Below are 16,808 nucleotides of genomic sequence, written 5' to 3' on the forward strand. Positions count from 1 at the left end.
ATAGATATTTTATAGTCACCAACTAACACCACCTCTGAAATGACTAACAATGACACTGACATTCTGATTAGATGGAGAACAACCCTCCACTATTATCCACTGGAACATCAGGAAACATCACAGGAACAGTTTTACAAATCTGATAAAGTTATTAAGATGGTAACTAATCCTAAAATGGACATTGTTAATATTTCTGATTCTCTGAATTTTTTAAAAGCTGAGTCAATAAAAATGTGAATAATACTTCCTGGAGCCTAAAAGGACCAGTCAACGACGTGAAAGTCAAAGATTTTAATATTACACAAATGTAAACTGACAAATAAAATGTCCGGCCTGAGGAGGAACAACTGAATATTCAGCTGTTTGTGAGAATTGATTTAAACAGTTAATGGCTTCAATGGCTGATCAGTATGCAGAAACATGTTAAACTGTTGAACATCATCAGAAGCTTGTCAAATTCTAGCACCTTAGTTTAACTCTACGAATTATCTACTCAGTGATTCACAGCGGCTCTCAAAACTGTCCTAAAACCTAGAAGTTAACCATTGTTCTCCAGAATTGTTTTCTGTAAATTTAACTGATGACAAAAATGAAATTATGTGGTTGATCACTTTTGTGACAAACAACTCAGTTTAGCAACATTTAAGAGGTATAAATATTATTTTCTTTGCTTTTTAACATGCAGTTAAGATCAACATTCACCTGAATTTAATTTAAAGCACTGTAAGATGAGCAGCAGCAGACAAACTCATCATCTTATGCGCTTTTAGTGAAAAAAAGTTCCTGTGGATTAAGTGTAAGACTGTCGGATCAATAAAACAGATGGAAATACAAATCAAAATGTCTCGATTAAAGATTGTTATTCGTTGAGAGCGGGTGTTAACTGCACCGGTGATGTTGTCATGAAGTCCCAGCGAAGAACTGTTCTTAAAGAACCACTGCAGACATTGAATTCAAGCCAGAACTAATCAGCAAGCATAGGAGGATGTCCCATTTGAGGACAAATTTTCAGAATGTCAGATACATACAGACAAAATATCAATGAAGACAACAGATGAGAAAGAAAGAAAGCCAGAAAAAAAATCAAGACAAATATCATTCATTCAGAAATTTGTGGTGCAAAATAAAATACCTTAATCTTGAAATTACTACGTGAATCGAACATCAGACAGAATCAAAGTGAATGAAGCTGGCGTGTCGAAGAAATTCAGCAGCTCTTTGTATACAGAAGTACTTTGATACATATACAAAGAAATCATGTAATTGGATCAGAACTGGACGGAGGTTTGTCTTCACCGCCTGTCTTCTGTGTGTGTGAAGGTGAGTCCTCAGGGAGTCTGGGTCCAGCTTCTTCAGAGCTGGGAATCTGAGCAGACGCTGATTGGACTCTCGAGTTCCTCTGCCTGCAGTGACACAACAGCCTCATTGTCGACCTTCTCTTCCATGTTAGCAGCAGCTGCTCAGTTTGTCTTGTCGGTGATTTCATGCTCTACAGCCTTTTCTCCTTCTGCAGTAGTTGTTCTGGCCTTCACTTCTTCATCAACAACCTCAGTCGTCTCAGGCTGTTCCACATCTACCGTAGTCACCGTATCGACCTCCTGGGTTGTTAGGACAACGGCTTCCTTGTCAGCATCCTTAGTAGTGTTGGGTTGTTCCACGTCTACTGTTGCCACCGGATACGACTCCTAAGTTTGTAGGACTTATGCCTCCTTGGCAACAACTTCAGTCGTCTCAAGTTGTTTCATGTCTCCAGTACCCACTATGTTTGTCTCCTGGGTTGTTAGGACGCTTGTTTCCTTTGCAGCAATCTGTGAAGCCAGGATCTCACCTTCTGAAGTAAACTCAGGGATAGAAATCTAATTGACATTGAGTTCTTCTGAAGCTGAGACCTCTGTTATTATGGTTTCAGCTGCCTTGGTAACAGCTTCGGTTGTCACAGCTTCAACTTCCGTAACAACCACAGTACTGTCAAACTCCTTGCCCACATTTATCACTACATCCTAAATCTCTTTGGCAACATCTGAAGTTGCAGAATCTCTCTCCCCTTCCTCCACTTTTACAGAATTACTTTCCATCATTTCAAACTTCTTGGTATCGGCTCCTGCACCCTCCTCTTCCTCCTGTCTGATTGTTGCTATAGTATCAGCCACCTTTGCCAAATCCTTTGTTATTTCTTCACTATGTTTTACGATGTTTATTATGGACGCCATCCCTTTAGCATCCTCATTTGAAAGTCGCTCTCCAACCGGTGCAGCATCAGTCGCTCTTTCCTCTACAGCTTTAGTGCTTTCAGTTTCTACACCATCGACAGACACGGCTGCTGGCTTTGTGTCACCGGACACCACAACCTCTGGAGCCTCTGGCTCCTGTACGATATTAACATCTGATGCCTTCTCTAGGGCAACAGCTGGAACTGAGCTTTCCAAGTGTGTATTTTCTTCCACGACTACTTCTGTGACTTTAGTCTCTTGAACAACAGGATCAGTACTTCACTGTTCTCTAGTCATGGCAGCAGTTTCTGTGTCACTGGAAGCTGATATACCGCCAGCCTCTTTAAGCTCCCTGACTCCAGGAAGGACAGTGTCGGTAGCTATAACTGTTCCTAGCATCTCCTCAGTCAGATCCTCCCCTGTCAACACCTCCTGCAGCGATGGGACAGCAGTATTTTTCTCAAAAACGGTTTCAACTGTTCCTCCATTTACCTCAGCAACATCCCTTTCCTTGACCAAAATGTTTTTTCTTTGGCAGTAACCTTTGTCTCTACCTCTGAAGGCAGAGTGGCTTCTTCTGCTCCTGCTGTTTCTCACAACCTCCAGAACTGGAAAGACTTGTGCAGCCGAGGTTTAATTTCTAGAGTGTTCATGTAAATCGGCTTCCTGGGGTGCCTTCTCCACAGCCATTTCCTTAGGGAGGAGGACGCCGACCTTCCCAACCCCCGTACCTGCTTCTGTCAGTAGCCAATCCATTTTCTGTGCATGCTGCTTGATGGCATCATCAGCTCTTGAGTCCATCATCACTTCAGTCAAAATTCCATCTTCAGATGAGTATGCAACAACCTTCCAGGAAAACAAATTGAATACATGGTTGGCATTGGATTTGAAATCAAATTCATATTTGAAATGAGATTCACATTTTGTGTCAAAAGGTTTTTGTACTTACCTGCCAGGTGACGCCAAGTTTGGAGATTTCCCGACAGTTATATGCCTTCGACTCTCTTTGCAATGTCTGAACATTTTTGTCCATAGTGGAACTGAGCCAACTTTAATCTCCTGTCATTGGATACAGAATAAAGCACAGGAGATTCGTACAGTAAATCAGTGTCAACACTGACCATTTGTTGTTTCAGTTAACCAACAGACTTGGCTCTGACTTGTGCGTTACATTCTGAGGACTTAAATATCATTTCATGAAAAGAAAAGAGTTTCAGGTGTGAACACATTATATACACCACTATGCAACTTGAGCTAGCAGCACAACATCTAGGTTCTGATGTTTTCATTTTCAATTCACCTCCAGCAGGGAGCAGCAACAACAATTTGTGCTGGGTCCTGAAGTGGCAGAACCCAGCACAAATTTATCAAAATACTGGCGCACCACTCATTCCCTCTCCTCCAGGCTTGGTAAGGCAAAGATAACAATCTCATCAATATGATCCTTAATGGCCCAATGGAACTCTTCTGGTTGATTATTAGCAAGCACCAGCATGAACATGAGGAGATAATATACCAGTACTTAAACTTGACCTGTGACCTTTTCATATCCAGACGTGCTGAGTGTCAAACATGAGATCCTTGCTTGTTGCTGTGCTCCCTGGTGCGGTAGAGGAAGGCATTGAGTGTAGCTGTTAGGTCCTTCCGAGATGCAAAAACCATGACTCATGAATATATGATTAAACCACTGGGCAGCATCACCATGCATACAGCACTGCAGCTGAACTCACTGTGGATTGCTTGGAATGGATCAGCTTCATCTACAAACAGCAAGAGACTGCAGGGAATCAGAGAAAATCAAAGAGAATCTGTTTAAGAACAGTCATTTAGTGCTTTTAATGTAATTAGCAGGTTTGTGTGCTGCACAACATCCAGGGCAACATTTAAAAGCTTATATTAATTTTAGTACTGATACAGTGAGTGTTACTGCAGCAAATGAATATGGCAGACCATTGGCCACTGGTGCTGGCCCAGTCGAACACTTTGTGCATGTCAGTGACTCCATCACTCCCCATGGGCACTACGTCCACACCTGTCATGATGGCATAATCCATCCATGAATGAAGAGCCAGTTTCTGAAAGGTAATAAAAAGAGATTAGTCCAAAATATAATCTACTAAAGACATAAATATGACTACTTCTTTAAATTGCTGGGCATACATTGCATAATTCTCTGTCACCCATCTACTAAAGCCAACTATTAAGAAAACCGAATAAGAATAAAATAAGTAAAAATGAAAATGAAAAGGCCTCTGACCTAATCATACCGTCCCTCGGCAAAGAATGCTTTCCCAGTTCCAGGCGGTCCTTACATCAGGATGTTTCTGTACAGGCCTTCATTCTGCCTGGTGTTGCACGTGGCAATGGCAATGTCTCTCACACGTGCCTCCAAGGCTGCCTGCATGATCCAGAACAAGATTTCGGCATATTTTTCAGTTGAAATCAAGAATGTGATTAATGAGATATCAACAGGACAAAATCCAAAAGCTGTTAATGCCTCAAATTGAGCACCACGTCTTCTAATGGATCCTGTGGTCTGCTTCTCAGACGTCTGAAGGTCTGCAAAATGATGAAAACAGAGAGAATTACTGTACTGAGTGACTTGTTTTAGCAGAAACACATCAACCACTTGGAATCTGACAGATTATACACATAATATAGTGAAGAATAATAATAATAATAATAATAATAATAATAATAATAATAATAATAATGTATAAAATTTGATTTTATTTTCAAATAGTTGTGCAAGTTTTATAATACTAGTGATCAATATTTTGCTCCTAAAGACACAATTCAAATATTTACTTGTATATTTATGAATTTTGTAGAAAAATTGTTGAAGCATCCTTGAACAGCCATGGACTATCAATACAAACACTTGATTGGTAAAACCTTTATAATTTGATCAAATATTATAATTTTTTACTTGTGCTGTACAATTTCTCTCACATTCAGTATATTTGATGTGATTTGCTCAATATCCTGTAGATGGTACACCAATAAACAAATCCACTTCAACAAGTTTCTAGTCCAGAATTGAGTTTGATTACTGTGTAGCTAGGGTCACACACACTGAACAGTCTCCTGTGGATGAATCACACGCTCACATCCTACACGTATCGCATTCTTGTACAGATGATATCGGTTGGATTTCCACCCTTCTACTATGTACATGTTAAAAACATGAAAACTACTATACGGTTTTACCTTGATTGGGTGCTTGATGGCCTCTGCCACAGTTAACCTGCAGGTCTCTTGGACCAGAGAGGGTTTTCCGAGGCGAGACTCCATGTCACGTCCAGCTACTGCTGTGGCATTTCTGTAAGAATACACTCCTGCTGCCAACAGCGTCAAACCGGCTACCTGTGGGGGACAAAGAAAACACACATTTTCTGGCATGTTGTATGGTGTATCAAAATATGAAAATCAGCGCTTCCAGACGACTTTGGTTACCTACAAAACCTACAAGGGTTTTTTTAACAGCTCTCTACAGCAGAGGTACACAGGAAGACAACATGTCAGGTTGCTTTAAGCGTCAACGGAAGCAACAATGAATTTTTCTCTCACGTTATACATTCTAGGACAGTCTGTCTGTGTTCAGCAGCTTTGAGGTGGATCTGTTTCCTGATCAGGTCTGCGCTCTCACGCTCCACCTGACCATGGGCTTCGGGCATCCGCTTCAGTTCGAAGAAGGTCACTCTTGTGTCTCAGTTCCATTTCATGTTCAACTGTCACTGGACAGAAAATGACCGATATTATTATTTACACACTGAATGCTCGGCTCTGAATGCAGAGCCGAGCATTGTTCTACTTCTTATCATTCTGGTTTAGCTTAAAGTGTTTTTTCCAGAACTTAATGAAGTTCAGTTTAATGATCCTTATACTAACTTGTCACTAACATTACCAATGAATGTATTTTAGAATTTGCCATCAAATTCCACATACCTGCTGTATTATACATGTGTCACTTATTCTACTTTATTAATGTCTCTGTCCAACCAGTTATTTTAATTCTGATCTTAACTATTAACAGGGCATCGCTGTGAAAGTTTGTGTACAGTTAATCAAATGTGTGTAAATAAAACCTAAATCTGTAATCATTAATCATTGGTGATACAACACTAAAATATTATCACAATGTAATGTCATCGCATGTGTTAAAAAACAACCTCCTCCTAACAAATCCAGCAGACACAACCCATCATTAGCATTCATTTCTTGCTGTGTTTCTGGTGACCTCGTGAGGACAGGTCAATAGATCGCTCTCCTTGTCCAGTTTTGTTTCGTCTCCATCATCTCCACAGAAATCATCAGAAATCACCTGCTGCCTAGCTTTAGCCAGTAGTGTTTAGCTGGTTTATCACAAGAATATTGTTTCATAGAAGATTAAAAATGATTCTTTTTCCATAAGAATAAAATCCTCACACCTGCTGTGTTAAATATTCAAACACAAAATATTTTTATACTTTCTCTTGCATTACTTTTTTTTTTTTAACTTTGGTAGATTCACACATTAAAAAAGGTCTATTTTTGTCTACGTTGGTGATCAAGTCATTAAAATAAAACCAGTACAGGTGATAATTAGAATAGACAGCCAGTTCGATATAACTTGGTTAATTTTTGTCCTCAGAACAAGGCAATCAGAGACTGCAACATCCCGTGACTTACCCTAACCTCTTCCAGGGTAGGTCAGGGTACCCTGAAAGTAGTACCTGACAAGTGCATAGCTTTGACATTTCAGGGTAGGTGAACAAAGGTCCACGTGCGGACCCTGAGACTACACGAGAGACCATCTGTGGGACCACCTCCGCTCTTCGGACCCAGCACCCGGAGGCGCTTGTCATTATTACCGGTGACTTTAATCACGCCACCTTGGACTCATCTCTCCCCACAATGGTCCAGTGTGTAGACTGTCCCACACGGAAGAACAGAACCATTTATCTCTTCTACACTAATGCTAAGGAGGCATACACCGCCACCCCCCTCCCTTCACTAAGTAAATCAGACCATAACCTAGTGTACCTACAGCCCACCTACATCCCGCTGGTGAAACGGCAGCTAGCAACAACACGACAGGTCAGGAGGTGGTCCCCGGAAGCAGAGGAGATGCTGAGGGACTGCTTCCAGACCACCGACTGGGATGTCATCGTGGGCTCACATGGGGAGGACATTGAGGGGGCAGCTCAGTGTTTTACAGATTACATGAACTTTTGTTTGGACACTGTGGCCCCTGTCAGGACAGTCAGGTGTTACCCCAACAACAAACCATGGGTAACCAAGGAAGTCAAGGCTGTCCTGAACAGGAAGAAGCGGGCGTTCAGGAGCAAGAACGAGGAGGAGATGAGGAAGGCCCAGCAGGAAGTGAGACTCTGCCTGAGGGAGGCCAAGGAGGTGTACGTGAGGAAGCTGGAGAAGCAACTGGGGTGAAACCAGGTGCGGGAGGTCTGGAATGGGATGAGAACCATCACCGGACACGGGAAAGGGCGCGGCACTGTGGAGGGGAATAGTGAACGAACTAATGAACTAAACAGCTTTTTCAATCGGTTCAGCTCCCACCACTCCCTGCAGACCGCTCCACTGATGCTCCCTCCTCCTGTGCTTCGTCTCCTTCCACCCCTGCCACTTCTCCCGAGCCCACTCCAAGAACTGCGAAGCTCAATGGCCCCACCTCAACCACTGGACTTCCAACTTCGCTACGACCTCCTGCTCCCACCATGACGGAGACCGTCATCACTGCAGACCTGGTGACGACAACACTGAGGAGGCTCCGTACCTATAAGGCGACTGGACCGGATAAGGTCTCCCCAAGACTCCTCTGAGCCTGTGCTTCGGAACTGGTTGACCCCCTGCAGCAATTGTTCAACCTCAGTCTGCGGCTGGGGAGGGTCCCGTCACTTTGGAAGACCTCCTGCATCGTCCCTGTACCCAAGAAAGGATGCCCTACTGAGCTCAACGACCACCGACCGATCGCTCTTACCTCCCACGTAATGAAGACACTAGAGCGACTGGTCCTGGAGCTTATGCATCCACAGGTGCAGGGTGGACCCTCTCTAGTTTGCCTATCAGGCCAAGGTTGGGGTTGACGATGCGGTCTTGTACCTCCTCCACCGCGTGCTCTCATACCTGGACACCGGGGGCTGTGCGGTCAGGGTGCTCTTCTTTGACTTTTCGAGTGCCTTCAACACCATCCAGCCGATACTCCGGCACGATAAACTGACCTCCATGGCTGTGGACCCCTACCTCGTGAGCTGGATTACGGACTACCTAATGGACAGACCCCAGTACGTCCGTATGGGGGATTGTTTGTCTTCTGTGGTGACCAGCAGCACGGGGGCGCCACAGGGGACCGTTCTCTCCCCCATTCTCTTCACCATCTACACATCGGACTTCAAGCACAACTCGGATACATGCCATATACAGAAGTACAGCGATGACACTGCGATTGTGGCATGTATCCAGGAGGGTGATGAGGGGGGGTACAGGGCATTGGTGGCTGACTTCGTGGAGTGGTGCCAACAGAACCAACTCCAGCTCAACGTCTCCAAGACCAAGGAGATGGTGCCTGATTTCCGGCGGGCACCTGCCTCTCCACAACCAGTGATCATCGAAGGCAGTGAGGTGGAGGTGGTAGAAAACTATAAGTACCTGGGACTGCATCTAGACAGCAGTCCGTAGTTTCCAGTGTGCTGTCATACGCCATTGTGTGTTGGGGTAGTGGGGCCAGGAAAAGAGATATGGAACGTCTTAACAGACTCATCCGCAGAGCGGGCTCAGAGGTCGGGCTGAGCCTGGACTCTGTGGAGACAGTTCTAGGGAGCAGGACCATGTCTAAATTCAGGGCCATCATGAAAAACACCACCCACCCCCTGCACACCACCTTCTCCCAGCAGAGGAGCACCTTCAGCGACAGACTGCTGTCATACAGCACCTCCACAGAGAGGCTGAGGTCCTCCTTCGTGCCATGTGCCATCAGGGGGTACAATGACTCTGTCAGGAGGAGCGGGGGGAGGTGGCGAGGTCAGCACGTGGTTGATCAGATTTAATTTAATTTTATACCATTTATATTTTAATTTTATACTGTTTATATTTTAGTTATAGTTTAGTATATAAGTCCTGTTAATGCTACATGTGTCTGTTAGTGTAGTGTATGACTTGTGGTATGTCCTGTGATGTCAGTTTCTTTTTCTCATGATGTTTTTCCAGTATTTATTCGCTATGTAATAGCTGAGCAGTGGATATGTACAATTTCCTCCGTGATTATTAAATTCTATCTATCTATCTATCTATCTATCTATCTATCTATCTATCTATCTATCTATCTATCTATCTATCTATCTATCTATCTATCCATCCATCCATCCATCCATCCATCCATCCATCCATCCATCCATCCATCCATCCATCCATCAGCCACCCATCCATCCATCCAACTATCCATCCGTCCTCTAAGAGTGTTTTCCATCTCTCCTCTCCATGCAATTGGATCTGCTCACCCTTCAACTACTCCAGAGTTACCTCATATTCCTGTTGGAAGAGTTTGCATATGGAGACTGAAACATCCACCAAGGCTGAGCATCCCCCACAAGAAGATTTTCTTCATTAGATCACACATCTACAAGTTGGACCAAATTTTTTTGGATATACATTCATGTTGAATATTTCCTTCTATATAACAATGTCTCCTACATAGTTTTATGGTAGTTCATGTTATAGTTTTAGAAAATTAACAAAACAGTTACAAAAAGCTTTGCAACCTTCGAAAAAGTGGAAAATTAATCCAGACAGCAAACCAAAATTCAACTGTTTCTACTTCACTCCATACCCAACCACCGCAGAAGTGGCATGAAATGAATGGAATTGTTAATGACAAGCATTTACTGTACTTTATCCTTCAGAGCAAAGAAAAGTAAATATGTTCATCTGCACATACTGACATATATGAAGTGATGTGAAAGAAAGAAACACAGATGGAGGGCTGATCCCTCAGGAACACTGTTTTCTCTGCTGATTTCTCAAATCTAAATTCCCTTCCTTCTCTTCCTCCTCGACCCCCATTCTGACCTCCTGTGTGCTGTCTGTCAAAACTTTACCCATGTTCTAGTTTGTGTTGCTCAATCTGGTTTACTGTATGTATGATGGTGTAAACACCAAACAGATTTGTAGTGATCATGTAAGGCATTCACCAGCTAGACACTTTTCACCGAGTTCAGTTTAAGGTAATGTCCTCAAATGCAGTAAAGAATAATAATATGAGATCATTAATATGAAGTCATATCATATATGAAGAAAGCAATCAAGAAATGTTAAGCGAGGTTAAAAAACAACAGCACACACATGATTTGTTGAGCTCTCTTGCAGCTTTTGCAGCTCTCTCCAGCCCAGTCGGGTCAAAGTTACTCAACTGGTCTCCAAGTTTGTTTCCCCCTGCTGCACCTCTGTCAGCAGAAGCCGACCCGGGCTGCTCCTCCATCGGTGGTGGCCTGTACCCCTTCCACCAGCTGAAGAGCCACGACATGCCACTCCGACACCGTGTCAGTCACCTGCAGGGAGACACAACACAACACCAGCCTGACTGACACATGGTCAGGCTTCAAGGATCAAGTAGACTAACGGTGGGGGGGACATTCGTCCATTTGTTCCAAAATAATCAGATATGAACATCAACATCCTTCAGTAAGATTTTAGAACGACAGGTGGAAGAATTATAGCTGTTGAGTCACTATTTGTAAAAAAAAAAATTAAAAAAAGGTTTGTATATTTATGGCAATCAATGCTACCCATTAGATCAGGGGTGACAAACTCATTTTCAAAGAGGGCCACATCAGCATAATTGCTGTCCTTAAAGGGTCAGATGTAACTTATACATGTAACTCAGTGTAATGTAACATAAATTTAATTACTTCTTAATGTTAAATAACTCTGAATTTATTACTTATTCAAGTTGCAAACATCACAGTTTCATAGAAAACTATGTTTACTTGTTGCTCTGTTACATAAATCAATTTGTCAGGTTATGAAACCCAAATAACTCCATCAATCTAGGACCAAACTATCCAAGTGAATAAAGAAAAACACATCAAACAGAAGTAAAACGTTTTTGTCAAAGTTAAACTGGGCTTAATTACTGCATTGTGGGAAATGTAGTTTCAGGAAAAGCACGCTTTTGACCTATTTATTTTTAGACATTGACCCTTTGTGCTCTCATGGGCCGCGTAAAATGATGTGGCGGGCCACATTTGGCCCACGGGCCTCGAGTTTAACATATGTGCATTAGATGAACACAAAAGCTTTAGCAAGAAATGTATTGTTTGCAAGGAATAGAATGCTTTTAGTCTACAAAACGGAACCATCACTTAAACTTCGTCACTTTCAGTCCAATTTCTCAAACCTAGCGTGTATTGTCTCAACACGATATACCAAGTCCAGCAAGGAAACATGTTGGAAAACCAAATCAGGAAAGAGAAGTCAGTATATTGGGATTTGAACACATTACATCAGACAGCATTTTATCTCAGTCTGAAAAAAAAAAGGATTAACAAGCGCACGGAAACTGCTTGACTGATTTAAAATGTGTGTACACGATAGGTTGTAACTATTACGGATAAAGATTATCTAAAATTTGGCTCCCCGAACTTCAATGTAATAACTGTCTAAATACAGTAGTTTACATTATTGTCCGAGTGACTCACAGCAGACAACAGAAGCAAACAAGCAGAAACAAACACTAAGCTTCAGTTTTTAAGTGTTAAAAAAAATCTTACTAAAATGCTTTTAGTCGACTAACAGTGATGCCCTGTAGTTTTTCGCTCCCTAACTTCCACCTGCGGCACAAACCATGTTTGTATAACCTCGTGGTTTGTCAGTAACACCAGACAGGCTGGGGTGCTTGAAAGCAACTTGTTTACGTAAGGACGCACAGCTACGTGTTGACGTCACACGTAGTGGGTGGAGTCTAGTGTTACATATCCTGTAGTGACTTAAGGGGTGACCTGTGGTGTCCGCGCTGAAGTTACTCCATAAATATATCCAGCTCTGAAGATGTCAGCCTTCTGTGTGGCCTTGAGCCGAAATGTTTTGGCTGTTAGGAATTCTGGTTTAATGGTGGTGAGTATGAACGAATTTAATTCTTTATTATCGAAGACGTCTCTCACCAGCTGCCTTTTCAAATGAGTAGTTATGTGTTGATTGTAGGTATTCCATCAAATTCTCAATTTTTGCTAGGCCGTGATGTATTTACATAGTTTTTAAGCCTGAAGTCATAGTAGCTTCACAACACAGCCTGCTCCAGTTCTCTATGTTCAAATGTCATGGCCTCTAAATTGTTACCACCGCTCCGCTAGCATCTTCTGGGTTACTTAAATATTAACTACAATATTAACTACTAATTTCAAACTAAAACTACCAACCAGTGTAACGCAGGCCTTCTGTGAATGCCTGATAAACCTGTCCATTTACAATGAGTAATTCCTACCTTCTATTAAGGCCTCCAAATCAAGTCATAATGATAGTTTTATCGGTTGGTCGAGTAAAGTAAGCGTTAAGATTTTATAACTTAAAGAGAAATAAAAAAAAGTTTGATTTAATAGACCTGCATTGTAAAAGTTGTTTAGGTAAAAGAAAGGGTTACATCACAATACATTCGCTGTGATGTAACCCTCACGTCAGTTCCTCAGTCGACCACTGGGGGGAGACTCGACACCTCAGAATATAAGTGGAAGAATTTCTGAAGTAGTGCGTAAAATATATATTTCACTATTTGTATTATGTTTTGGTAATGATGAGATTCAAGGATTTTATACAGTCATTTTGGCTGTCATAGTATTATTTGTGTCCCATCTTAAGTTTAATTGGTGACACTGGCAGTTATGTGACTCACTGTAATTTATTACTTTGTTCACAACTGCTATTATTGCTGTTGTTTTATGTTTAAGTGGAAACTGTAAAAGAGAATTAAAATATAAAAATATATTCAATTATTCGTAATGTAAAATAGCCATACTTACTATTAATGTATGCTGCTTTTGTCATTTATTTTCTTATTGCAGGCAGTGCGATATGCTCAGACTGCCGCCGCTCCAGCTCTTGAACCCAATATCAAGAAATTTCAGATTTACCGCTGGGACCCTGATACCCCTGGAGACAAACCACGAATGCAGACATATGAGATTGATCTCAACACGTATGTCATTCCAAAGTTCATAAACAACAAATTGTTGAGATTTATTTAACCTTTTAACATGTCTGTAATGAATGTCACAACTTTTTTGCTCTCTTTAAAAATAGCTGTGGTCCGATGGTTCTGGATGCCCTCATTAAGATAAAAAATGAGATTGACCCCACACTCACATTCAGACGCTCCTGCCGTGAGGGTCAGTAACAAACAGGCACCCTGTACACGAAACCATCTATGGTTCATTGTTTGAGATATTAAAAGATATAAAAGAGTAATAATTTCTGAACCATTGTGCCTGTTCCAGAGATTTATTGATTCTGTGTTTATTCAGGTATTTGCGGCTCATGTGCCATGAACATAAATGGAGGCAACACACTGGCATGTCTTAACAAAATTGACAGTAACACAAGCAAATCAACCAAAATCTACCCACTCCCACACATGTATGTGGTCAAAGATCTCGTGCCTGTAAGTACTGTTAATGCTGGATTTACAATTCAGTAGTTGCATTTAAAGTCTTCATGACATAAACTATAGGAGCAATAAAATCATGTGTATTTTTATGATGTTGTCGCAGTGTGATGAAGTGCCAGATTTGTCCTTCCTATGATTTTCCTTAGGATATGAGCAATTTCTACGCACAGTACAAATCTATCGAGCCCTACCTGAAAAAGAAGGATGAAAGTCAAGAAGGGAAGCAGCAATATTTCCAGTCGGTAGAGGACAGACAAAAACTGGTAAATAAACCAACTTGTCAGTGAACAAAAATATATACAATTCATCATCTGGTAGATATTTTGGTGGTATGTACTTCTGTGTTGTAATGATAATTTAATTAAGATTTCCGCTAGTTAACAACAAAACCTTAACCCAACCTGTCAGTTATTTTCCCATGGAGATGAAGAAAGGCAGACTGTCAGAATAAACTGTTATTATTGACTCAACAGGACGGCTTGTATGAGTGCATCCTTTGTGCATGTTGCAGCACTAGCTGTCCCAGCTACTGGTGGAATGGAGACAAATATCTGGGACCTGCTGTTCTAATGCAGGTGCGTAAAGACTCTCTGAGAACCTTAGCAAATTGTTATTCAGATATGAGACCATGTCACGATGATTCAAATGTAGATAAAGACACTTGGTAATTTTCTGGCTTTGGTAAGCATCATTACAAATTGAAGCTAAATGAGTTCAGTGGGGAAGAAAAGGATGAAAATGTAAGTTGGTCTTTACAACTATTAAAGCAGTTGATCCTCTGGGCCATTAACAGCGGCGCTGATGGAGAAGCTGGTTCCATGCAGTATTTTTTCAGGAGGACCTGTACTTGAGAGGTCGTGACGTGTCATGTTAGTTAGTAACTCCGAAAGTCGTGATGTATGGTGATCATAAGAAGAGTTGTATCCGGAGTATTAAACCTAAAAAATCTGAATGAGTGTATTTTTAAATATCAATGCTTTTCATTCTAACGTCATCAGTATCTCAATGTAACCATGTGCAGTCATCAAACTGCAATATGTGCCATGTCATGTCAGGCTAATAAAGTCAAACACAGGTTTTTCACCAGTACCTTTCCACCTGTCCTACCCCCACTCATCCATACCAGTGTCAGAATTACACATGTGAAAGAGGGCTGAATCAAAATGCAGGGGGATGAGAGGGATTTGTTTCACCAGAGAAAGGTCCCCAAATACTGTGATTATGAATTAGACACTGAACAACTGAATATTAAGTATTAGAGGAAGAAAAGATCAACCCAATATTTTTCCAATATAATTGTTTTTGGCTCTTTCTACCATCTACATCACCAGGTCCAATGACAATGAATAAACAACACTTTAATGTTTACCCCACAGGCATACCGGTGGATGATCGACTCTCGGGATGAATTCACTGAGGAACGTCTCTCGAAACTTCAGGACCCCTTCTCCCTTTACCGATGCCACACTATCATGAATTGCACGAAGACTTGTCCGAAGGTACCCTAAAAAAATTACCCATGCGCGCGTGCACACAGGCACACACATACTTATACTTATAATTAATAGACGTTTGGTGTCTTTACTATCACTGTTTGACACATCTCCATAGGGACTCAACCCAGGAAAGGCAATCGCAGAGATCAAGAAAATGATGGCGACATACAAAGAGAAGAAAGCGGCAGCTTCATGAACATGTGAAAATGTCAACTTGAACTTGTGCCTGCATCACCTTTAATGTGATGTTAGATGTTAAAAATGTTTGAGACTGTGGTTATATGGGTGTCTGTGTTGCAAATGACAGGAGAGCTTGAGAAAAGGGTGATAGATGAAAATCTCGAGCAAAGTATTTTATTTATGCAACACACTGGACCACATTTCTGGTAATTCTCTGCTCATTAAAATGCTCTGTTGTATTTTATTTTTTAAAATGCTCATGAACTTGTATGGAGTTTGTAAATACTTAGACATGTGTTCATTGAAGATGTTCTGACCTCAATATGGAACTTGAAAATATGTTTTTAGATTAGGAAAGTACAAAATTGTAATTGCAATAAATAAAGATGACGCAATTCAATGTCCAAGTCTGCTCCAGATATTTGAATGTTTTGGCATTTTTTCTGCCATAATGTGATACAGTATGATACTATTATCATTGCAACTTTTATTGGAATGTTTTTGTTGCAAAAATCAACACTCAGATCTTTGTCGTTCATTGTCACATAACGGCGCATTTTGTATTGCAAAGTACCAAAAGCTCAGGTGTTGCTAAGAACATTGAAAATGGATGAGCCACCATGAACAAAACCAGGATTCTGATTTGTAGCAAGTACTGCAAATGGATTCCTCAAAGGGAGTCTGGGACAAATCTGTGCATTTGCCAATAGAATGCGATGGAGATAAAAGTGCTTTGTTGAGAGCGCTGATACTGTCTCATCTCACTGCAGAAAACCAGGCTGGAAAAGGGGAAACAAAGGGATTCCCAACCAAGCAGCCCAAACATTCTTCACATTCATGATTACTGTTGAAGTTAAGAAGTATTATTAAATTGCTTAAAATCAGAATTCTTTTTTTGCTATTATACGTAACAACAAAAGTAGGAGTGAAAATCCCTCAGATTCTACATGAAAACAAAACATTTCTGCAAGCAAAGAAAAGTACCATGCTGCATTTGACAAAATGTATATATAAAATGAACACAATCTAATATTTCAGAGAATTAAGTGCAGTTGTTAAGTCTGTTCAAACTGAAACAAAAGCATTCCCTTGACAGCAATGTGGGAAGTTTTTATGTTTTCAGTTCCCTTGGAAATTTGAAGGACGTAAACGACAGAAATAACCTCCAACAGGACAGTCTCTGTCGTGACAGGCAGGACTTTGATCAAATTTTGTTGCACAGACAGGAATACACGTGGAGAAAATGAGCATCATACATCAACAGAAAGCCGG

General features: G+C 41.3%; 1 protein-coding gene and 1 pseudogene across 1 annotated transcript; one reads left to right on the forward strand and one right to left on the reverse strand.

The window, feature by feature from the left end:
- Positions 1-3,776: 3,776 nt before the first annotated feature.
- On the reverse strand, positions 3,777-6,174 carry LOC137601586 (ATPase family AAA domain-containing protein 3-like; annotated as a pseudogene).
- A 6,005-nt stretch (positions 6,175-12,179) lies between these two features.
- Positions 12,180-15,945, forward strand: LOC137608430 (succinate dehydrogenase [ubiquinone] iron-sulfur subunit, mitochondrial). The gene is made up of 8 exons (XM_068334811.1): positions 12,180-12,317; positions 13,259-13,392; positions 13,497-13,582; positions 13,718-13,854; positions 14,007-14,123; positions 14,334-14,435; positions 15,237-15,359; positions 15,472-15,945. Exons 1-8 carry the CDS (start codon positions 12,252-12,254, stop codon positions 15,550-15,552), a joined length of 846 nt encoding a protein of 281 aa, XP_068190912.1. The 5' UTR covers positions 12,180-12,251; the 3' UTR covers positions 15,553-15,945.
- The last annotated feature ends 863 nt before the right edge of the window (positions 15,946-16,808 follow it).

The sequence above is a fragment of the Antennarius striatus genome, chromosome 2 (assembly GCF_040054535.1).
Source record: "Antennarius striatus isolate MH-2024 chromosome 2, ASM4005453v1, whole genome shotgun sequence".
Classification (NCBI taxonomy): Eukaryota; Metazoa; Chordata; class Actinopteri; order Lophiiformes; family Antennariidae; genus Antennarius; species Antennarius striatus.